The sequence below is a fragment of the Petaurus breviceps genome, unplaced genomic scaffold, assembly GCF_028583685.1.
Source record: "Petaurus breviceps papuanus isolate PSGF00001 unplaced genomic scaffold, PetGlider_PUasm1.0 90881, whole genome shotgun sequence".
NCBI classification, from domain to species: domain Eukaryota; kingdom Metazoa; phylum Chordata; class Mammalia; order Diprotodontia; family Petauridae; genus Petaurus; species Petaurus breviceps.
This window is the reverse complement of record NW_027187369.1, coordinates 15,251,217-15,276,138: the sequence shown is the minus strand read 5'-3', so window position 1 is coordinate 15,276,138 and position 24,922 is coordinate 15,251,217. Positions and strand designations below refer to the sequence as shown.

General features: G+C 40.9%; 1 protein-coding gene across 1 annotated transcript in view; it reads left to right on the top strand.

Moving 5' to 3' along the window:
- The window catches only part of ATP11C (ATPase phospholipid transporting 11C), a 208,372-nt gene that overhangs the window by 96,260 nt on the left and 87,190 nt on the right, over window positions 1-24,922 (top strand). The window contains exons 3-6 of the mRNA XM_069074166.1: window positions 11,293-11,382; window positions 12,855-12,935; window positions 16,786-16,893; window positions 22,302-22,430. Coding sequence (XP_068930267.1) covers window positions 11,293-11,382; window positions 12,855-12,935; window positions 16,786-16,893; window positions 22,302-22,430 — 408 coding nt within the window. The remainder of the gene's footprint in view (window positions 1-11,292; window positions 11,383-12,854; window positions 12,936-16,785; window positions 16,894-22,301; window positions 22,431-24,922) is intronic.

The following is a 24,922-nucleotide window of genomic DNA, read 5'->3' as shown; positions in this document are numbered from 1 at the left end:
TGTGTGTGTGTGTGTGTGTGTGTGTGTGTGTGTGTGTGTGTGTGTGTAACTTGAGATGTTTCTGGGAGAATTAATCTTTTTCCTGAGTGTGTATAATGGCCAGATTCTACATCATTGTGGATCCAAGGTGGTGTTATTCATTTGATTATTGTCTAGTTTGTTTTCACCTTCTAAATAGGTGATAGGATGCAGGGCTACTCTTCCTTTGTATTTTGAAATGGGTTAGAATTTCTATCTAACAGCAGTTTCATTGGTAAGTGAAAGTAGATAGATACAAGGAAGTGGTTTCTTTGGTGGTAGCCATCTGTGTGTGTGTGTGTGTGTGTGTGTGTGTACACACGTGTGCATGCTCATATGTGCATACATTTTTGATGATTTCTGCTTTACAGTATAATTTGAGTTCATTCCTCCTCTTTTCATTATTTCCCTTCAGTTTCTAGACCTTTCTCTTCTAAATGAATTTTATTATCTCTAGCTACATAAAATCATCAGTGGTTTGATATAAAATTAAATATACAAATTAATTTAGGTAGTATTGTAATTTTTGTTATATTGATGCTACCCAATCATGGGCAATGATCCTATCTTCAATTATTTAGCTTCTTAATTTGCAATTGTATTTATATAAACTTTGAATGTGCCTTGGTAGATCGACTCCCAGATTTTTTTGGTTGCATTTTGTAGTTATTTTAAATGGGATTTCCCTTTCTATGGGACAGTGTTCAATCAGAGCATATATTCCCTATAGAGTGCTAAGCCCGCACCCTGACCACTTCCCAGTAAGAATATGGAACTTTGAGATGATGCAGCAAACCTTGCATTATCCTTTTGTCTTCCCTATTGCCCTATGACAGAAAGACCACCCAGAGTTTGCTGCATACAAGCCCTTTCTTTGTTGAACTGAAGTGGCCAGGGTACAGACTCATTAATGCATGGGGTGAGCTCTAATTGAATACCCACTGTACTCCTCCACTGTCAAATATTTGTTAATTTAGCAAAGAAAATGGGGCACAATTGGCCCATTTGTCTATTTCCCCAATTAGGGAAAATTCGTCAGGAAACAGCATCAGTGAAAAGTGAATAACAGCTTTCAGCTTACTATCTTCATTCAAGTCTTCAAGTAGCATTGAGTAACTCTGGGCTTTTTTTGTGAGGGATGATGGGAGGATGGCCCTTTCTATAGCTTAGCATGGTGGCTGTCCCTACATGTCAGCTAGGCAAATTGAGTCTGTGCATTGGACCACCTGCTTCACCCCCTGATTGCAGGTGATCCTGAGATAGACATGTATGGAAGCAGAAAAAGTGTTTGATGACTGTGCCCTTCTTAGGGAAGATAACCATGGACAAAAGGAGGAGCCCTGAGCCTTGGTCTGGCTTGGCATAAGATATTGACTTTGAAGGAGACCTTGCAGAACTGAGGATTTTGTTATTGCTATATAGAAATGATATTGATTTTTTAGTATTTATTTTGTATCGTTTATGTAGGTATTTAAAATTTATATTTTTGCTTTTTTTAAGAAGTAAGGAGGTTAATGAACTCTTCTGCCAATTAAGAGGCAATCCTATTATATAAAGCTTGTCGTTTGGGCTGAGAAACTGAAGGAAGCAAACATTTCTATTTTACATTTTAGGCAGTGATGGCATAGACTCCTAACTTTAACCTGAATTATCACAATTTTCTCCATTACTTTCTCTAGATTCTCAAACAATATATCAAGCCCTGATTGGTAGGGTTTGTTGATTTCCAAAGTGCAGATGCTTACACTAAAAATTTATCACCTGGCTCTCTTGAGCTGCTATGAGCTGCCTCAAACAACACCCCTGGTTTTAGGAAGCTAGGTGACCCAGTGGGGCTTGGTTAGGTAGAGGCAAAAGTCTTGGTATCCTGACACCTGGCTTCTAGTCCTACCTCTGCCACTTACCATGGGATGTTCAAGTTCTCTGAGCCTTAAGCTGTGTATCTGTAAAATGGGAACAGTAAAAATGAATGAAGGTAAAATAAAAGAGAGTCAGGGTCAGAATCAGGAAGACCTCAGTCTGAGTCCCATCTCAGACACCTAATGTTGCCAACCCTGGGCAAATCGCTTAACCTCTCCTTGCTCTATGGTTCTTGGGCAGATGCCAATATCTATTGATAGGGAGAGTTTTCTATGCCAATTAAGTCTAGCCCTAAAAGAATGAGAAAATCCTCTTTAAGCATGTGGTTATTATCTTTGTACTTATCTGTGACTTACTGGACCCCTTTGGTAGAATGGAAGTTTCTTGAGGGAAGGGATGGGTTTTCATTTAGCCTTTGTATCCCCAGCACCAAACAAGTAGGGGGGGGGGGAAATGGGTGCTTAATGCATGTTTGCTCAACTGGAAATCACACATGAGGTAATATACTTACTGCAGGAGCTCAGTCAGTTGACAAACATTTATTAAGCACCTTCTTTTTGCCAGCACTGTGCTTGGCGCTGGGTATAGCAAAAGAAAGAACCAAACGATCTCTGAGCCTACATTCTACCAACACTTCCAAATAGAAGTGTAGAGAGAATAAATACAAATAAGTCATGGTAGTTAGGGAGGGCACTAGCAGGTCTTCACATAGAAAGTGTTGCTTGAGCTGTTGAATAAATCAGTGAGTGAATACGTTTCTTTCTATAGAAAGTGTTGCCTGAGCTGTTGAATGAATTAGTGAATGAGCACATTTCTCTAGTATTTCCAAGTACACATCTATTATGTGCAATAGTGTGGAAGATGGCCATCTTTCCCTCTTCCAGAATCCCCAAGTAAATTGGTAGTCTCTATTGGTAGGACTGAGCGGAGGGGCCTATTCAGTATAGACCAAGTTTCATACCCCAAGCTGCCAATTCCATGAACTGGCTGCCCTCTCCCTCCCATTGATCGCCGTTTTCCTCTTTGTTTTTTTGGGGGGGTTTTGTGTGTGTGTTTTTTGTTTTGTTTTTGGTCCAGAGCCACTAATTAAAGCAATAGATATTTTAAATAAAGCAGACTCTGTTCTTTACCTTCTGACTTAATGGAAAACATTGATTTCTTTTCCCCTACTTCATTCAGTGATTTAAAAAAAAATTAGGATCCTTTTTGTTTATTCACAAATACCATCAGTGATGTCACTGTAACTCTGGGAATAGGGCTTGTTAAACAGGGAACACTGAAGGATAAACACTTTGACCTACTTTAAAAATTTTTATTTTCTTATAAAATCCTTGTTGTTTTTTTTTCCTCTCCCCTGGAACACAAATAGTTTCCTTAGAAAAACTTGTCTTCAGCAGCCTGAAATCCTCTGAAGGGCTCTACCGGGGCCTCTGGAAACCACCAGAATTTTGCAGCTGGTACAGAAACTTGGAAAACCCCCTCCCTAGTAGAAAAAGAACTTGGTGCACCCTATTAAGATCTTCTGCTCTCATTACTGTTTCCTTCTTCTGTACATTTTTTAGTCCCAAGTTTTGATCTTCCTCTTGGTGGTACTTAAATGGGATAAGAATCAGCTGGCTCCACCCACTCTTCTGGAAGGAAGGGCTTCTCAAGGTCAGGTGTGGAAGGCCAGGGACATCGGGTGCTTGTTAACTCAATGTCTTGGATCAGAATCTTCAGAAGAAAAAAAACAACTAGATTTTATTTGGCCTTGGTCTTCTTTCTTAACCAGAAAATGACTCGTAGTTAAATGGGACAAAGTCCCATGTCAGTTGCCTACTTTTTGCTAGTTTCTAAGAGGGAAGATGACAAATATAAAGAGAAGTGAATTTCCCTTGCCCTTGGTATATAAATGAGCACTGACTCCTGTGGCACACCCACCCAGTTATCAAATGGATGCAGTTGAACAGCTAAGTGAGCATTTGGCCACAATAATACTTGGTCAAGTAGGCCAAAGGATCTATGCTCTCCTTGATAGTAGCAGTCCTTTCAGTGATGCAGATTGCAACCCATCTTCACCTCTTTATTCGTGGGACTATTGTCCCTTAAGTTCTCCCCAGTGACTGAGGGGCCTTCCTCAGGTTCTCTTGCTGTCATTGACAGGGATTAAATCTCCTATGTCTTTAAATGAACAACTCCCCATTATTTTACATGGTTCCTTGTAATGCCCATGCATTTGAATTACTCTCCTCCCCCAAACATTTTTAGTGTTTCAATAGGAAATATCTTGCCTGGACATGAATGAATACATAATATTCTAAGGCCTTTCTTTAAATTAAAATAAAATCAGATAATCAGAGCCTTCAAACTGAAGGGGAATATAGAAGTGTACCTAGTTTAACCCTGGGCTATTATTATCACGAAACTCCTTTGACAGCATATAGACCAAAGTGATCAGACCATCTTGGCTTGAATCTTCCCAGGTATGGATGAGCTCCCTGCTTCATGAAGCCTCTATTTCATCCTTAGATGGTTCTCATGGATACATATTCAATGCAACTTTCTCTCTCCGTAACCTTCATTTCTCTTAAGTGTTTTCATGGGTTCAATTAATTTCAGTGCAGCAGCCATTTAAGGACCTTCTGTGTGCCCACTAGGTGCTGTTCTGGGTTGTAGGGATCTAAAACCGGAAGTGAGAAAGTCCCTGTCCTCACAGGGGACTTATTGGGAGACAGTACGATAGCATGTGTAACTATGATGCTATTTCAGAGGAGGGTGGAGAGAGCCCTAACATCTGGGGGTATCAGGAAAGGAATCACAAATTAGCCCTTGATCTGAATATTGAAAGGAGATAGGAATTCCAAGAGGCAAGGAGGAACAGCATTCAGGACATTGGGAACAACCTGCGTATGGAATGCTCATGGAAAGACATGGAATGGGTAATGGAATTTTGTATATGAGACAACTGGTAGGCCATTTTGTTTGGAATGTAGAGTGCCTGAGTTGGAGTAAGGTGAAATTAGACTGGAAGGTCTTTAAATGCTAAATACAGTAGTTTATATTTTGCCCCAGAGGTAATAGGGAGCCCCTGAAGATTCTTGATTAAGAAAGTGATATAGTCAAACCTGTGCACCCTGTTTGGAAGATGGATTGAAAGACAGAGAAACTGGGAACAGGAAGAAAGACCAATTAGGAACCTGTTGCAGCAGTTTTGATGAGAGGTGACTATGAAAGTGGTCACGTGAGTGCAAAAAAGGGGGATGGAAGTGAGAGTTATGGTGTAGGTAGAAACATGAAGACTTAGATGCTGATGGGATATGGGAGGGGAGGGAGAGAAGAACTGGGAATCCCTTAGCAGTTATGAACTCACCCAGGTGACCAGAGGGAGGAGAGAGGGGGGAGGATGAGAGGGGAGGAGGGAGGCCTAGCTTTCTTTAGTCCAGGCCCTCTCATTTTATAGCTGTGGAAATGGAAGTTTCTTGTGATGAGATATTTTGGTTATAAATCAATTGCCTATGCTACATGGTCGATCTTTAGGTGTACGTTTCATTTTTTTTTCCATTATGTACATCTTTACATCTTATGTGCTTGTTCCATATTCGATTATAGCCTTTATATCAAGCTTGTTGGACGTGCTATTGAATGAACATGTGTTTCTGGAATCCACCCGGTAAAAAGCTGCCCTAATTCAATGCATTCAGAACATGAATATCATTTATTTTTTCCTGATACTGTCCTGGATGCATTTCGTTCATTTCATGTCCAGGGGTAGGGAACCTGGAGCCTCCAGGTCATGTGTGGCCTTCTAGGTCCTCCCAACCTTTTGACTGAATCCAAGTTTTACACAACAAATCCTTTTATTTATTTGTTCTGTGAAGTTTGGATTCAGTCAAAGGACTGCAGGTTCCTCTCCCCTGTCATAAACTACTACTTTGTAAATGATTAGATTTGAATAGACCCATTCAATTGTGAGCTCCCAGACTGTCTTTGACCTTTTTTTTTTTAAATCCCTAGTACTTAGCAGTGTGCTTGGCCCATAGTAGGTGCTTATTAAATGTTTATTGACTGCCTAACCAACTGTTAATGCTAGAAGGGCCTTTGAGATCATTTTGTCTTCCTCTCCCATTTTTTAGAGGAGAGATCTGAGGCCCAAAGTGAGAATGTCACTTGTCTTAGGTCACACTTATCAGTATATTAGGAAAGAGTTAAACTCTCATCTTCATATCTGAACAATTACTTCCACAGATTTCAATGATTTGCATTATTTGGGCCTACCAGCAACTAATGGAGTCTGGGAAACATTACTTTTTTCTTTTTAAAGCAAATGGTCACAAAATAAAGAAAGTTGAATGATTTAGGTATATATGAGTTTAAGATTATTTAGGTTAAAATAAAAAAGATAAAAGACTTAAAAATATCCCATCCTATTACAGATGGGAAATTGGAGAACCATTGGTATAGGAAACATGTTTGGTACAGTGGAAAGTCTGATGGATTTGAAAGTCAGAGAACCTGATTGCAAATCGTAACTCTTCTATCTATTTCCTAGCTGTACGACCCTGGACAAGTCACTTCCCTGTTCTATGAAGTAAGAGGGTTGGAAGGGAGGAAGGAAACATCCATTTATTAAGTGCCTGCTGTGTGCCAGGTACTATGTTAATTTTTAAAAAACAGATGTTACCTCATTTGATCCTATTATCCCTATTAAAAATTTTTTTTAACTTTTTGGGAGGCAATCAGGATTAAGTGACTGGCAAAGGGTTACATACTAGTAAGTGTCTGAGGCCAGATTTGAACTCAGGTCCTCCTCCCTCCAAGCCCAGTGCTCCATGCACTGACCTAACTGCCCTCTATCATCCCTGTTTTGCAGTTGAGGAAACAGGCAGACAGAACTTAAGTGACTTGCTCTCAATAACACAGCTCGTATGTATCTGAGGCAAGATTTGAACTCAGATTTTCCTGATTCCAGGCCTGTATCTATTTCAACACCTAACATTTAGGACTAGGTAATCAGTTTCTAAGCTGTCTTCTAGCCCTTATTCCAAATCCTATGTCTTCATGTCAGTCTGGGCACAAATAGATTTTATTGAGATGGTCAGAATTGTTTTCCTTGAAATTTGGAAAAGCTTTTCTCATTTGTATATGAATGCTATTTATGTCAAGAAAGAAGTATTGATTGAACATTCCCCTTGTACTCTGTACTGTGGGCATGTCAGAGTAGAATAGAATAGAAGACAATATTTCCTGTCCTTGCAACTGAATTGGGGAGAAAAGAAAGATCCATGTGATCCAGCTCTAGAATAAGTTAGCAATGATTGTACGACTGCACCTGTTTGCTTCTGGCCTGTCCTTTCCAGCAGCCTCTGTTCATTTCCATTGTCAGGGTCAAGTGCAGGCAATTAGAGAACAAGACATTGTAGAAGAAGGCATGCTAATCATGTCGTTTATAGTAAGTTCAAGATGTTCCAAGGAGGAAGAGAGAACTGGGAGTCTGAGTCATCTGTAAAAGCTTCCTGGAGGTAGTACTGAAGTTGTTTAATATTTGAGGAAAGATATTGACAATCTGGGCCATTTCCAGGAGAAGCTGAGCAGGATGGTCAAGGGACTGGTGACTAAGCCATCTGAAGGTCTTTGGCCTGGAAAAGGGAAGATTGGGGCAGGGGTAAGGAAGGGGAGGGAGAAAGAAAACAGCATTCACATGTAAGAGGAATTAAACTTGTTTGGCCTGGCCCCAGCATGCTCAGGACATTTGGATATTTTTCTGCCTTTCCCTACATATTATCCATTCTATCACTGGGTGTAAGGACCAACTTTGTAACAATGAGTACTTCCCCAAAGTGGAATGGGCTTCTTCAGAACAGCATGGGTCCCCTCTCACTGGAGGTCATCAAATAGACTGGATCATGTGCTAGAGGCATTGTAGAAGGAGCTCTTGGGTAGAAATGGCTTGAACTGGGTGGCCTCTGAGGTCCTTTTCAACTGTGGGATTTGGTATCCCTTATATGTATGCTATAGATATAATAGTGATGGCAGGAGTAAACCAACTGAATAAAATTCGGTCAGAAAAGATTATGTACGATACGGTGACTGGTGAGTCTCTCTTTTTTTTGCTTTTTGGAGGGCAATTGGGGTTAAGTGACTTGCCCAAGGTCACATGGCTAATAAGTGTTAAGTGTCTGAGGCTGAATTTGAACTCCAGGGCTGGTGCTCTATTCACTCTGCCACCTACTCACCCCTAAAGTCTCTTCTTTTGATATACTCAGGACCCCCCAGAGAGAATTCAAACAACTTAATGTTCAGGTAAAAATGTACTTGGTTGAGAATCCAAGGTTAACACAGCCAAATGCTGAATTGTTACCATATTTTTTTTTTTGCTCAGGAATCCTGAGCAACTGTGGCAGTCCTATTGGGGGTGGCCTGGAACATGTCAGGTTCCAGGTGACTATAGGTGGGCCATACCTTAAAAGGCCTGTTTAAGGTTGATCCTCGTTGTTTCCTTGGCGTTGTTTTTAATGTTCTACCCACGAACACATCGTGGCCAGATCAACAGTAATTGCCCATATACTGTATCACCATCTGTCCTCTGGTTTTCAAATCCACTTACCTAATTGGATTAGAATGTTCTCCTGTTGTACAGCTTCTGTTTTAAGTGATGACCATCGGAGTGTAACTGAGGCCTTTTTGGTTAATAATCATCACCTTCTGTTCTTATTGCTGGTCTTTTACCAAGGCATTTGGAAAAGGTAACTTCTTCATTGGATGGTTCTTTGAGGCTAACTTGGATATAGGTAAATTTCAGTGATGTCCCTGTTGTTTTTCTTTCTTCATGGCTTGAGCTCAGTAGATAGTCCTAGAATTTGAATCACCATCCTTATTTCTAGGGAGTTGGAAGGTATAATGCAGTGCACCCTCCTGCCTCCGTGTAGTTTGGCACCTCAACAATCCCGAACAATTCTGTCCAGCTCCAGCTCTTTGCAGACTTTGGAGCAGACCAAGCTAATATTCCTACCTAAACTGGTGCCTCCTGACCAGGCTGTGATGGATTCCTCCAATCCAGCGTGCCATGCTCCAGAAATTCCCCTTAGGCTATAAGGGAGGCTTCATGTCAGTGCTGTAGATGGATCACATACATATTTTGAGGTGGATATGGGGGGAGCTCAGGTAGTTTTCCTGCTTCTACAACGCCATCTTGGCTCTGCCCCCTCACATGCATATTTTGACTGGGAGAAATAAAGGACTTATAAATCTCCCCCTATGCTTTTGGATACCTCTAAATAATTCATCCACTCATCAGTAAACATTTATTAAATGCCTACTGTGTGCAGAATATTCTGCTGGATGATGGAGGAGAAACTGAGTGTTTAGTTAGAAAAGATAATCCTGACATTATGAGACTTACAGTCTAACAACAACTAGTATTTTTATAGATTTTTAAAGTTTGCAAAGCACCTTCCAGGTATCTTCTTTGTTTTTCATGACAAGTCTATGAAGTAGGTGTTAGTATTATCCCCATTTTACAGATGAAGAAACCAAGTTGAGAGGTCAAGATTACTCAACTAATATATGAATGGGGTCTTCCTGACTACAAATCTAGCACTCTAGCCGCTTTCACCCAGTTGCCGAGGTGAGACACCATACAAACACAGATAGCTGTAACATACAGTGTAATGTAAATGCATCAGAAAGGCACAAAATGAGAGAGAAGTCTCTTACTGACCTGAAGCGTGGGCTTCATGGAGAAGGTGGCATTTGAGTTGGGCTTTCAAAGGTATCTCACAATTTCATGACCAAATTGGTAAGGGTAAAGATTGTAGGCATATGAAATGACTTTGGCTGAAGGCACAGAGGTGGGAAAGTACAGGGCATGTTAGGTAGATAGCAAGTAGTCCAGGTTGACTGGGAGGGTCAAGTTCGTAGAGGAGAGTAACATAAGTTCAGACTGGAAAGGTTAGGCATGTTTTATTAGGGTGGACTAATAATTTCCCTGGGCTTAGCCTCATCATCTGTATTAAGAATGATCTTAACATCTGAGTGGAAATGTGCTGGGAACATTTGGAGGTATGTGTGTGGAACTGCAGAATAAAAGTCATACTTGGCTGGGGAAATGGATTTGGGAGATATCTGCATAGAAGTGACTGTCAAAGCTATGGGGTGGGTGAGACATGAGATTGCCAAGATAGTACACACAGTATATCTCTAAAGACTTAGTGCAGTTTGAAGCTATTAAAAGCTTTTTGTTAAACTTAATTACATTTAGTACTTAAAAGTGCACTAAGACTTTGGGGACATTCTGTATAAAGAACTGTGGGCCAAGGATAGAACCTTGAAGAATGCCATCAAGAGTTTGGGAAGCAGATGAGGGACCAACAAAGAAGGTAGAAAATTGCAGTGCCTCAGATGAATCTTACCAAACATGGAGGATGAGGCAGTGGGGGACCGAATGGACCACTGGTGCTATTGGGGAACATAGCATCAGGACAAAGTTTAGCAGAACTTTTGCTTCCTGTATATCTTCTAGATTTCTCTGAATCTGTTGTGTTCATATTTTCTTATGGCCCAGTCATTCTTATACATTCATTGTTACATATTATAATTTGTTCATTCATTTACTCCCTGTTGGGCATCTATTTTGTTTCTAGGTCATTGCTCTCCCCAAAAGGGCTACTGTAAATAATTTGTATGTGAATTCCCTTCCTCTTTCTTTGATCTCTTTTTTCTTTCTTTCTTTTTTTTGGCTTTTTTTGTGAGGGGGGAAGGCAGGGCAATTGTGGTTAAGTGACTTGCCCAAGGTCACACAGCTAGTAAGTGTTAAGTGTCTGAGGTCGGATTTTAACTCCTGACTCCAGGGCCAGTGCTCTATTCATTATGCCACCTAGCCACCCCTCTTTGATCTCTTTGGGATGGGCCTCAGAGTGGTATTGCAGGGTCAAAGGCCTCATTCAAAATTACTTTTCACACTGACTGGCTGGACCAGGTCACAGCTCCATCTACAAAAATTCACTTTCTTATTGAATCCTTTTCTTTGTATATTGACATGTCTGTGTTTGTTAATGATTAAGTTTATAATAATAGGGAACATTTAACCAGTTTAACTGGATTAATGCAGAACTGTGGCTAAGAATTTTTTGTACTTTTGGCAAAGGGTGTAAGTGGGGTGGGGAAGGAGCAGCATGTACCAGGACATCCTATATATGTCATTGCTCTGGGAAAAGGCCCCAGTTGCACCCCCTCATAGAGCTCTGTATCCATGTACCTATATACCTCTTTATGTGAATACTGATAAATTCGTCCAAGTTGTGAATTTTAATGTGGTTTTGAGATAAAAGGACTCAGCAAAAGGTGACTTCATGACATTTTTGGTCTTTAATATATCAGAGATTGAACAAAACTTCCCTTTTTTGGCTAATCATCTTTTTCTTCCTTCTTTTCTTGCAGTACACAATTTGGAACTTTCTTCCAAAGAATCTTTTTGAACAGTTTCGAAGAATTGCAAATTTCTATTTCCTGATCATTTTCCTAGTCCAGGTAAGGCCCAAATAAGTAGAAATCCCATTTTAAAGGCATGACTACTTTGAGCAATGCATTATTCTTTCCATTATTGGTAATTAAAAGCTTTTATTGAGCTTCATTAAAAATGAAGCTTGCTAAAAGGATTTTAGACTTGTTGCAGATATGCATAAAAGGAAGTAAGAAATTTGTGGTCATTTACATATTTCTCTCATCTAAGATCCTACTCTTAGAGCCAGAGGAATCTTAGAGATCATTAAATCTAAAATCGTCATTTTACAGATGAGGAAACTGAGACATGCAGAGGTTAAGTGACTTTCCTGGGTCACATAGCTAGTAAGTATCTGGGGTCTGATTTGAACACAGGCCTTTCTGACTCCAGACCCAGTGCACTATCTACTGTACCACCTAATTGCATACATATTCATATCACTGTATATCTTATATCTTAGTAGTTTTAGAAAAAGGCTTAACAAAGGGTAGAATTTCACATCTATATCCATTAGGGAATTAACATTGGTTTACATGGTTATTTTCACCTTTCTTTACCCCCATCCAAGCTTATAGTTTGGCCTGCTGTCCTTAATTATAGATATTGAGGTCTTCATCAATTATTAAAGTTGTTCGTTAGATGTAATATGTCATTTTGTGACTGGTCTGCTTCAGAATAAATCCTCCCAGATTTGAAAGCTAGAGTATATAAGAGCCACATGTTTGAAAATTTTTTCCCATGTCCTAAGATCCCTAATAGGACCATTGTGGCCAGTGGGATGCCAGGAATGTGTGTGTATACACACACACATACATACATATATATACATTCATATACATATATATACGCATATGTATCTATGTTTATGTAACTCTTGAGAGTTCTCTGATCAATCTTGGGTTGTTAAAGTCTAAAAAAGTGAACATTATTAGAGCTCTCTTAACCCAGTCATGGCCCCTAAAGGCCATATTAATTGCCCTTTCCTTGTATCCAACCAACTCTGAAAATCCTGTCCACTGTAGTAAACCCTCTTTATTTGCTAGGATTGTGGCCTCTTTAGATCCCATCAGGGGATATGCATTTACTTTGGGCAAGTAGGGTGAGATGCTCATTTTTCATTGTCTCTGGACTTTCTTGGAAGGTTAAGGGCACAGGCTTCATCAGTGAGCCTGTAAGGTAACAAATACTCATGAAGGAGCCAGTGACACTGTCTCCCACCCTCAAGTTGTGGGGTAACTTCAGGGAAATGTATAGCTTTGTGGGGAGAGGATATCTAGGGTTTTATCATATAGGACAAGTAAAGGTCACAGAGTTTGGCCCATAGTAGATACATAATAAATGCTTGTTGACTGACTACAGTTGACCTACCCAAGGTCACACTGATAGTGGGAGAGCCAGGATTTGAACTTTTGATTTTTGACTGTCAATCCAGTACTCATTTCAATTTATTATGCTTTGTTTCTGTTTTATTCTAAATTGTATTTCTCTGTGTACTTAGGTCACGGTAGATACACCAACCAGCCCAGTGACCAGTGGACTCCCACTTTTCTTCGTGATAACTGTCACTGCCATTAAACAGGTAACCCAACACTTCTTTGTATAAATAACATGTGGCACACCTCACATGGACCTCCACCAAGGGAAGCCCATATTAGGGGTTTGCCTTGCATGTTTGCTTCTATACAGCTGCCTTGTCTCCCAGTCATAGTCCTGAGCTCTCTCTGCTCCTCTCCTGACCAGTAAGGCCCTATTGAATATCGAACCAGAGCTCCAGAATGGTATTGCAATGGGGGCTAATTATCTTCCTTTTTGTTCCTGCCTTACTTTTTAATTTTTGTTTTAGCTGAACCCGTTTTGTTTCAGGGTGGGGAACTCGTAGTGTGAAAACTCCCTTCACCAATGCTATTTGACCCCCCCTGGGACTCCATCTGTAAACTTAGAGCATTAGAGCTGTTAAGGGTCTTTTTCAGGGTCACATGAACAGGATGTATCAGATTTAAGACTTGAGCTTGGGTCTCTCTGACTCCAAATCTGGCTTCATATTCCCTATCCCATACTACCTCCTTATTTCCAAATGAAGAACAACTATTATATTGTATCCCTTTCTGTCATCTTTAGCTGGGAATGGAGATTAAATAAGCATACCTCAGATACTTAATAGCCATGCGACCCTGCACAAATCATTTCTCACCATTCTTGGTTTCCTCATCTGTAAAATGGGGATAATAATGCCACTAGTACTTGTCTACAGTAGAGGTGTAGTGAGGCAGAACCAAAAGTTAGCCTAGAAATCCCAAAGGCTGGAGTTCGAGTCAAGTGGTTGTGTGACCCTGACCAAATCACTAATCTCTCAGTAGCTCAGGCAAGTCTCCAAGACTCTAAGACTATTTTAAGATGGCCTGCCTTATCTGCATTGTGGTAAATAGTAGTTTCTACACTGGGAATTAAAACAGATGAAATCACAGGTTTGGACAAAAAACGCCTAACATGTTAAAAAAAAAAAGCATTCACTTCCAGGGCTGTTGTCAAAATTTATGTCATGGTGGACACACAGCACATTATCAACCTGTATACGTCAGTGATTACTCAGAAAATCCCATGAGATTTGCTACGTCCCCAATGTAGGCATTCATTCCAGTGGTACAGATTGCCATCAGTCCATGGTTAGTTATCCTGAACAACTCCCATCTGTGTTCTCACCAAGTTTTCCCTTGGGGTCTAGCCACTGTCAGCTGTGATTTGTATCCTTCATCGAGGACTGGCCATGGTCAGTGGTGTTGATAGCTTGCCTTGGAGCTCTCTTCTCAGGGAAGGGGAACTCCATTGCCTCTGGGAGTGACTTTTGCAAACTGAATGTTGGCTTGGGGGGATTGGGAGAATGAGTGGACTTGAAATTCTTCAAATATACCTTGACAGTTTCGGGTATTCGGCTTATTAAAAAATATACTGTTCGACAGTGATTTATCGAGACACTTAAAAAAGAGACCCAAAGAAAGCAACTATTCTGAGCTCTGTTAAGCAGCAGGAGCAGCCCAGATCCCTCTCTTTCCTCTTGGGGTTCCTCCTGTTCTCGGGTATGGCAGGAATATTTTATGAAGCCCTTGGCTGCTAAATAAAGACCTTAAGAATGGTTTCCCCTCAAATCTGTCCAGTCCACCCCTTCCTCCCCCACCCCTCAGGGCTGCAAAGATTATTATTTTTTAATTTAATGACAGTTTATTTGTCAAAGATTATTTTCTTAAACATCATTGAATTGCTATTTCCAAGAATAGCCATGTATAGTTTTCAAAAGCTGTTCCCAATTTATCTTCTCTCAATTAACATTCATCCCCTGGTCACTTCATGGGCATCTCTAGAAGTACCCTCTGGAGCCATTGTCTGGAATTGCCAAAAGGAAGAGGAAGAGATTGAATACAACCCACAGGAAAGAAAAAGGGGTTGGGAGGGAGAGAAAGAAATGCTTAGGAAATTTTTCTTTTTAATAAGTTTTATTGGATGTGTTTTTAAAAATCACATTCATTTCCAGATCTATTCTTTCTCCCCAACTCCCCCTTCCCCCTCACTCTTTTAGAACAAAGAAAAGCAGTTAAGAAAAAAAAACTCAATACAGTGGCCACATATGTAATTTAGTGACCAAGTATGTAACGTGCTGCCTCTCTGTTCAGAGAACAGAGGCATGTGTCATTATCTGGGCTCCTGAACTATGACAGGTTTCTCAGATACACAGAGTTCACCTTCCTCATTCTGTTTTCCAAGCAGCTGTCTTTGAAAGGGATCAGGGATCATTGCAGTATGTGCAGAATGAGACGAGATCATACCTTAGTAGACCCAGGTAGCAGGTGCTGCTCTGAACTTCTTCCTTCCTTCCATCAGTCCCAGATAAAAGGCAAAAAGGGAAAGCAAATACTCTCCTGGTTACTCTTAGTTTGTGAAAATGAATGAAGGCACTTTACTTAGTCTGAGCCTCAGTTTCCTTATCTGTATAAAGTGAAAGATTGAACAGGATGGTTGCTGAGGTCCCTTCTCACTGTACCTTTAAGATCCTATGACCAGGGGCGGCTAGGTGGCGCAGTGAATAGAGCACCGGCCCTGGAGTCAGGAGGACCTGAGTTCAAATCCAGCCTCAGACACTCAACACAAAAAAGTAGCTGTGTGACCTTGGGCAAGACACTTAACCCCAATTGCCCTACCTTCCCCCCTCCAAAAAAAAAGGCAAAAAAGATCCTATGACCAGCTGGCCTCTAAGGTGCCCTTCAGCTCTAAATCTGGAGTCTTATGATTATAGGGTCTGTCCGGGGCAGCGGGGGGGATAAAAAGGACCCAAAATACATTGAAGCCCAAGCCTGTTCTGGTAAAAGGATGACAAGATTTGGAGTGAGGGGGGCTTGATCTATGCCCCCTTCCCCGTTTTGCCATTGACTAGAGTCAGGAAGACTCATCTTCCTGAGTTCAAAACATGCCTCAGACACTTTCTAGCTGTGTGACCCTGGGCAAGTCACTTAATCTTGTTTGCCTCAGTTTCCTCATCTGTAAAATGAGAAGGAAATGGCAAACTACTCCTATATGTTTGCCCAAAACCCCCCAATTCCAAAAGGGGTCATAAAGAATCAGACGTGACCAAAAAGTGATTAAACAGCAACAGCACTAGAATCCCAAGCACATCGAGTCATTTTCCCTCTCATTCCTTACTTACCCTCTCTGTAAAATGGTAATAATAACATTTGTGTCACAAATGGCACTGAATTATTATTTATCTCAAAGTAATGTTTCTAAAATGTCTTGTTAGTCTAAGTCAGTAGCTCAGGGTTTTATGATTTCAGCCTCTGGTTTGGCACTTTATGCTACCAATCCAAGTGGTCCCTCCTCTTTAACTTAGCAGATAATTCAGAGTGTTGCCAGAAGCTTCGAGAATCAGGTCACTTGTCCATGGCCACACAGGTGCTTAGTACCATAGGTGGAATTCAAACTCAGGTTTTCCTGGCTCCAAGCCTGGTACTCTCCACTGTGCCATGCTATACACGTGCTCCTTTGTGTTTCATGTTTTGGGGTTTTTTTTTCTCCATATACACAGTTTCATAAATCAAGCCAGCATAGTCACTTGTCATCTTTGATAGCTACATCACATTCGACTGCACGTTTCCTCATATGCCTGAGTTTCCAATGCATTTCTACTTATCTTGGTAATACAGACCATTTAAAAACAATTAAGCTATTTCCATCAGGGCCAACCTGATTGTGTGTCTGCTTTGTGTTATCTGGTGTCTTGGATCTTTGGAATGTTCCCTGGGTGACAAGATTCCCCAGGAGGGTGATGTCTAAAGTGTGACTGGAGAGCTTGATGATTCATTTTGCAAGGGGCTGGCTGAATTTGCTAATGTCTTTGCTTCATTCTCGGAGACTGATTGGGGAGTTGGTTTTTTTGCATCTAGGGATATGAAGACTGGCTTAGACACCGAGCTGACAAAGAAGTAAATAAAAGCATTGTCTATGTTATTGAAAAAGCAAAGCGAGTGAAGAAAGAGAGTGAAGCCATCAAGGTAACTTTGCCATTTTCATTCATTGATTTCCTTATTTTTAAAGATATATCAATGTCTTTAAAAAGAAAACACATATCACAGACATTTCCAGATACACTCTGCTCTCCCCCTCCCCTCCACCCCAGTGATCCTTCCCTTAAGATCCACACAGTTACTGCCTCTGGCAGGGAATCCTTACCTATAGTCACCACAAAAGGAGTCTTATTCTACTCATCTCTGGAACCTCCTGAGATTGGTTGCCATAATTACATAGTGGTGAGGGGTTTTTTGTTTTTTTCTTTTAAAGAAAGGAATATATTTGATTGCCATGAAGGCTTAAAACTCGAATGCGAATAGAAATTGCTTCCCTTCTCCCCACCTATCAAGAGAGGGAGAAGACATGATAGGAAGAGGGAAAAAAAAGAAAAAAAGTTGATGAGAGAAGTGTCTCAGGCTGGAGTTGAACTCAGGTGCTCCTGACTCCAATGGTGTACTGCTAAATGTTTCACAATCAGCTCTGATACACTTTTTTTGGGGAGGGCAATTGGGGTTAAGTGACTTGCCCAAGGTCACATGGCTAGTTTTTTGTGTTAAGTGTCTGAGGTCAGATTTGAACTTGGGTCCTCCTGACTCTAGGGCCAGTACTCTATTCACTGTACCACCTAGCTGCCCCTGTGATACACTTTTAAGTTTAATTTGCATTTTTAACATTATCTCTACCATTTTCTTAACTCTACACTGGCAACAGAACATTTGCTGATTTCTAAAGTATAAATGCTTACACTGAAAACATAATACTCAGCTGTCATGAACCTGTTTGAACTGGCTTCAGCACACTCATGGCTATAAGTATCTTTTGGGACTTGTTTGGGGATTCTCAGAGACATCCTAAATGAATTACAGCTCATGGGAGATTCCTTCCCCATACTCCCAACTCCTGTTGAATTTATATATGAGGCCTCTGGTAATTATGGGCTAGGTTCTAGTGGACTCCTGAAGCACATCTAAAGATGGAGGCAATGCAGGGAGTCATGGGAAGGAGTTACCTGAGAGTAGGGATTTTATGCTTTTTAAAACATTTTTAAAAATAAATGTTTTATTCATGCCCCTTTTTAGCCATTACTGTCATATTCCAATGAATTCCCCCACCTTCTGCAATAAAACCCTTTCCTGTTAACAAAGAATTGTGCACCTCTTATACTTGGAATGAAAGAAATCACCACATTGGCAGTGTAAGTCACTGTGCTGATTAGGCTTTTCTTTTTTTACATTATTGTGGCCACCATCTAAATTATTCTGGTTCTGCTTATTTCACTTTGCACGAAGTCATTATAAGTCTTCCCAAATTTCTCTGAATTCTTCATTTTCAGATTTTTATTTCTATCTTGTCCTCTTCCTCCCTTCCCCTGTCCCACCCTTCCAGAATAGACCTGACATCTCAACCTTACATTGGCAGTATAAAGTACAGTAGGGAAGTCAGAGGACCTGGGTTCAGATGTCACTTCTGATGCTTCTTGCATGACCTGGGGGTAAATCACTTGACATCTCTGGGCCTCAGTTTTGCCACCTGCAAAATGAGGAGGTTGGATTAGGTGACTTTTAAGTCCTTTGTAGCCCTAGAGCTATGATCCCGTGTATGACCTTGGGTAAGTCATTTCAGTTCCCTGGGCCTCAGTTCCTTCCTCTGTAAAATGAACAAGTTTAACTACTTGATTTCAGAGGTCCCTTCTGGGGATAGATCTAGGATCCTATGATTCCCAAAGGCCCAGGCAGCAACCACCACAGACAGACTGGCCATTTTGGCCTTCTTCATCTTCCTTCTTCCCTCTTCCTCATCTTCTACTCTGCCAACCTTCTCATCCCCCTTAGGCTGCTGTCCATAGTGTTCAAAGCCTGAGATCCCATGATTTCATCACATGTGCCCTTGCTTCATAGCTACCCCTTCTCTCCCTACCCTCATTCTGAGTCCATCTAACCACTGAGGCTAATCTCAGTTAAGTATTGATTGGATGAAAGCTATCTAAGGTGAGAATAAACCTTAACCCTCTCAGGGAAAGTAGCTACTCCCTCAGAGACAAACTTTTAGATGGTCTGTGAGGTCAAAATTCTTTTCTTATTTTAATTTCTAATGTAGTAAATATTTTTAAAATTTCTAATACAGTAAATACTGCTAGATACAACGCATAAACAAAAGCTCTTTGGGGGTGTTCTTAATATTTAAGAGAATAAAGGAGTCCTCAGACGATAAAGGTTGAAAACTACTGTTTTAAGTCCAATTCCCTCATTTTATTGATAATATATATGAGATAATAATAATAATGATTTTATATATATGTTTATATATATATATAAAATAGGAGCAGCTAGGTGTCACTGCAGTGGATAGAATGATGCCAGGCCTGGTGTCGGGAAGATTCATCTTTGTGAGTTCAAATCTGGCCCCAGACACTTAGTAGCTGTGTGACCCTGGGCAACTCACTTAACCCTGTTGGACTCAGTTTCCTCATCTGTCAAATGAGCTGAAGAAGGAAATGGCAAATCACTCCAGTATCTTTGCCAAGAAAACCCGAGATGGAAACATGAAGAGTTGGACACAACTGAGCAACAGCATAGATAGGAATGCTGAGGCCTTAATCATAGGCTCACACTATCCTAGATTTTGACCACTGAGGTTAGAAGAGGCAAGTTACTTGATAAAGGTGATGAAAAGACATGGCAGAACAGATCTAGAAGCCAGGTCTCCTGCCTTCCCTTTCAGTGGCCTGTTCTGCCAGACAGTTGATGGAATGTGGGGAGAGCTATGTTTTTGAGTGCAGGATGGCCTACTTCTTTGATTTCACATGATATCGCCTGTTCTCTGTACCTAGGCAGAAAAAAAACCCTTGGAGTCAAGAGTTGCATGAAGCTGTACCTTCAAACAGACCCCTTTTTAAAAATAATAATAGTATTAAGCATTTATTTATTTAACAAAAATTATTAAACAAACCCCTTCTTCACCGGTACAAGTATACCTGTAGTGTACTTGGTCTTCCTCCAAACCAAATCCTCAGTGGATGTGAGTAGGCAGTTGGGCACAAATACCTGTTCAAAACCAAGAATAGCAAATGAGGGAATGATATGGAGATGTTTGTCTGTCAGTAAGATGCTAGCTACAAAGTTAGGCCCTTTGGAGTCAAGGAGTCAATCAGTAACATTTCCTGGGCATCTTATGTATGAGGCTCGGGGCATGTGGTGAACAAAGGCCTGGGAGAGAGAGAGGACTGGACATAAGTGAGGTTCAAACAGTAGCTGATTGGGCTAGAAAGTAGAATGTGGTTAGACTAGAAATTCTAAGCCTTTTTGGTGTCCTGAATCCATTGGGCAGTCTGGTGAAAATATACACCTCTTCTCAGAATCATGTGTTTAAAAGCATTAGGTAAAATATACAGTATTATAAAGGAAATCAATTATATTGGAATGCAGTTCTCAAAAAATGTTTTACAAAACAAACTCATGGGCCTTGGATAAGGGACTCTATAGGTCCAAGGATGGCTTCTTCATAGTCCTGTTGCTTCTTACCCAATTTTTAGCTCACTTTTATTTATTTGTATTCATTTTAGCTGATTGATTAAAGGCTTCCTCTGTGGTAGGTCCAGTGCTGGGTACTGGGAGAGATGAAAATGAAAAGGAAACAACAGCCCCTGCCCTCAAGGTGTTTCCATTCTGTTGGGGGATGCAATAGTTATACAGATTAGTTCCATACCCTGTCACTTGAGGTGGAAGTGAGTGCTGATATCTTGGGGGAATTAGGGAAGGCTTCCTATAGGACATGGCACCTGAACTGAGCCTTCAAGGAAGTGCTAAGAGGAGGAAACAAGGAGGACCAAAGTGGAGGGAATAGTCACACTCTTCTAGCACCTTACATATCACTGATTTTGCAGGAAAACACCCCAGTTGTCACTATAGCAAAATATGTAATGAAGGTTATGATTTTTATATTTCCCTTTGAAATTGAATTGAGTAGGAATGATTTAAACGATGCTTTAAATAATTCAAATATATATATTTTTTGCTTTTTGGAGGGCAATTGGGGTTAAGTGACTTGCCCAAGGTCACAGCTAGTTTTTTGTGTTGAGTGTCTGAGGCTGGATTTGAACTCAGGTCCTCCTGACTCTAGGGCCAGTGCTCTACTCACTATGCCACCTAGCTGCCCCTAAATTCTTTTGGTTTTTTTTGGAAGGCAATTGGGGTTAAGTGACTTGCCCAAAGTCACATGGCTAGTAATTGTGTCAAGTGTCTGAGGCAGGATTTGAACTCAGGTCCTCCTGACTCCAGGGCCAGTGCTCTATTCACTGCACCACCTAGCCACCCCAATCGAAATATTTTTAAAAAATCCGACAGTAGATTTACCAGTAGTGCTAAAGATGCATAATACATTGCAAGTTGGTAATAAAGCAGCTCCAGGCTCTTTGAATGCTTTTCCATAGAACTTTTGTTGTAGGTTCTCTCCTATTTAAGGTTCCTTCCCTTTGTTATGGGAGTGTGTGTACTCCTAGATGAAGAAATCATTTATTGTGTTTAAAAATAAATATTTTATCGATGTTTTAAAAAAAATCATTGTTGTTACTTTCAAGTGGCTGGAGCCTATTCCCCACCCTCCACCCCCAAATGCAAACTGTACCCACCCATTGACCTAGATGTATGTTGTATACCACACCTGTAGTTTGCCACCTCCCCCCTGTCCGTCCTCTGTAGTTATTAGGACTCTATGGCAGGTGGTCCACAGGTGAAATTATTTTACATTCATGTATGATGTCCTTGGGAGTGGTGGAGGGAATGTATGTGGAGTATAGGTTCCACCTGGTCGTGGATTGTTTTGTTTTGTTCTTATATCCCAAAGGTCTAGCAAGGGGACTTGAACACAGAAGGTACTTAATAAATGCCTACTGAATCAAATAGACTTGACCATGAATTTCTCTCAGGCAGCAAAGAAAAAGCCAGTCCAGAATAATTATAACACCTCAGCCAATGTGTCTTTCCTGATTTGTCACATAGACTTTTCTGTGAACACATTCACAAATAAAGGCATTTGAACATATCTGGAAGATATCGTTGTCAATCAGGACAGAGAAGAGATGAGAAACACGATCCCTGTGTAATTGGCAGAGGGCTAAGGTCATCCTGGGAAGTCTATGAGTCTCTTAAAGTGCCAGAGGATTTCTCTTCTGTCCTTGTGGCCTTTCAGGAGGATTCTTGTCATTCACACAGTACGATTTCCCCACCTTGCCATGATGCAAGACTGATGAATCTCTTGGTTCCAAAAGGGAGGTCTTTGAGGCTAATCTACTCTGTACATAGAATTCTCTCTTGCTCCAGTGGGAATTCCACCTAGAGAACGAATGAATGCCTTGAAAGGGTCTAAGCTTATTTATCATTCTTTTACCTTCCAGGTTGGTGACATTGTTGAGGTGCACGCGGATGAAACGTTTCCTTGTGATATTATCCTTCTGTCATCAGGCAATGATGATGGGACCTGTTATGTTACAACGGCCAGTCTTGATGGGGAATCTAACTGCAAGGTAACGTAGCAAAAGGACTCTGATTCTTCTCTTTCAGCTCAGGGTAATTAATCTTTCAGAGGGAATTTGTGTTTTTCTGCTGTCTGGGTAGGTCTCGTTGGAAAACGGTTTTGGTGCAGTTATCCTTGGTGGTGATTCACCCCCACTTTCTTCTGCACAAGTGTGCTCAGCTTAGGTAGTGCGAGTGGAATTCCAAAAGGCAAAAACAAAACAGTCTTTGCTCTCAAATAAATTCCTTTGTACTGGGAGGGATACCCCGTGGTCTTAGATAAATAAGGTGGGAGAGAGGGCGCTGACATCTGTGAGGGGGTGGAATTGAGGAAGGCTTTCGAGAAGATCACAGATTTAAAGCCAAAAGGCAGTATAGAAACTGGGACCAATCTCTTCATTTTATAGATAAGGAAACTGAGGCACAGAGAATCAAAGTTGCCTGCTCTGGGTTACACAGTTACATAATATTTCAGGTCGGATATGAACCTTAGGTATTCTTGATTCCAAGTCTAGCACCCTATTCACTGTCCCACAGCTGGGTGACCCCCCCCAGTGTGAGCCTTGAAGAAAAACAGGGATTCTGAGAGTTTGGGGTGAGGAAAGAGTGAATCCCAGGTATGGAGAATCACCTGTGGGAACTCAGGAAGCTGGACGATGGAAGGTCAAATTCAGGCTAGAGTACAGAGTTTGTAAAGGGAAGTAGTGTTACATGGTGTTGAAAGTCTTGAAGGGTTGACTCTAGAAGCAGTAGAGAGCTCATTTTGACAACTGTCTGAAGATTTGATTGCAGAGGGAGACAGTCGTGGCAGAGACCAATTAAGAGGACAGTCTGTTAGTCCAAGTGAGGGGTGATAGGGCTCAAACCAAGGTGATAGCCACATGGGTAGAGAGAAGTTGGGGAACAAGAAGGTGTATGAGGCATTTTGGAAATGTTTGTTGGATAGACTTGGCAACCAGCTGACTCCAGGCAGGTGAGACTGGTTATAAATCTCTCAAAGTGGGGTGGAGGCTTGTTTAAAAAAAAAAAAAAACAAGCTCAAGGCTATAAAACAAACCGCACTGACGTTTTTATGACCTTCTATTTATTAGTGACTGTTTATCTAATTGGTGAAAACTTGGTAATGAACATATTCGAAGGCGGTAAAGTTGAAACACAGTTTCATGGAGCTGTCTAGTGTTGACATTGAATCTTTTCCAAGTGAGGAATATTCTCTTGACAGAATGGCTTCTTTCCCAGGGTGCAAGTAATATGATTTGAAGGAATTCGATCTTCCCTTTTAGTCCCTTAGGGCACAATTTCATAAATTATTGTTGGGAAGAATTATGAATGTATGAAAATACATTTACTTAATCCAGTGAATAAGGTACTCATCTGGTTGGCTTTGGCAATGTCAGCTCCAACCTGTCTCAAACAACTCTATAGGGTATAATAATAGTTCTTCAGAGCCATGGGGAAGAGAGGACTTTTTATGCCTTGAGTCTTTGGAGAAAGAAGAGGAGACTTCCTCTGACCTCTGGCCCAAGTGATGCTACCATGCCTGGAGCCTGGGAACTGGAGGCTTAGCTGTTGGTTAAACTGTAGATTCAGTTGAATTCAGCAAGCTTTCATTACATGCCTACTGTGTGTGTGCTCCAAGTGCTTATTCTGCCTTTAAAGAAAACGGAATTTAATTGTATTCAGTATCATAAGATGATAGCTATGGAGCTAATTGGAAACTCAGAGGCAACCACTTCATTTTACAGATAAAGAAACTGAGGTCTAGAAAGGGCAAGTGATTTAACCAAGGTCATGAGATCATAGAATCATAAATTTGGTGCCAGATAGGACCTTTGAGGTGATCTAGTACAGCTGTCTCATTTTTCATATGAGGAAACAGCCCCAGAGAAGTGGTGTAGCTTGCCCAAGGTCACAGAGGAACAGGGAGATATGGGTGCGAACATTCAAACATGAAATTTCCTTACTTTCTCTTGATTATAAAATGGACAGAACTGAGCTTGGATCCTGAAATTATTTTTGAGTCTCTTTGTCTGGAATGGAAACCTTTTAAATGACTTCTCTCTGAAGGAGCTAAAAGGAAGGGGTGGGGTTCAATTTCTGGAGCTAGGCTGCTAAGCATGACTCAGACATTTCCTTAATATCCCACTTAGAAAATGACACCAACCTTCTTCCAAGATGAGTCTTTTGTATCTGCATTAGGCCTTGATTGGGGGAATGGGGATGGCTTTATAAGATGTTTCAACTGGCGCCATACTTTCCATGTGAAATTAATCAAGTACATAATATACAGCAAGAGAAAGGTCCAGAGGCCTGAATAAAAGTAGGCGCATAATCCCTCTCACCTCAATCTCAAATGAAGTCGCTTGGAAGCCTCTTAGAATTCATTAATAAAGCTATTTGGGTAATGGCACTCCTAATGCTGGTTCTTGCTCCTGGCAGAATTGGATCATTTTCAACACTGAGAGGCGGCTGCTTAGTTTGTGTGTGTTGGGCCAAGTCAGTC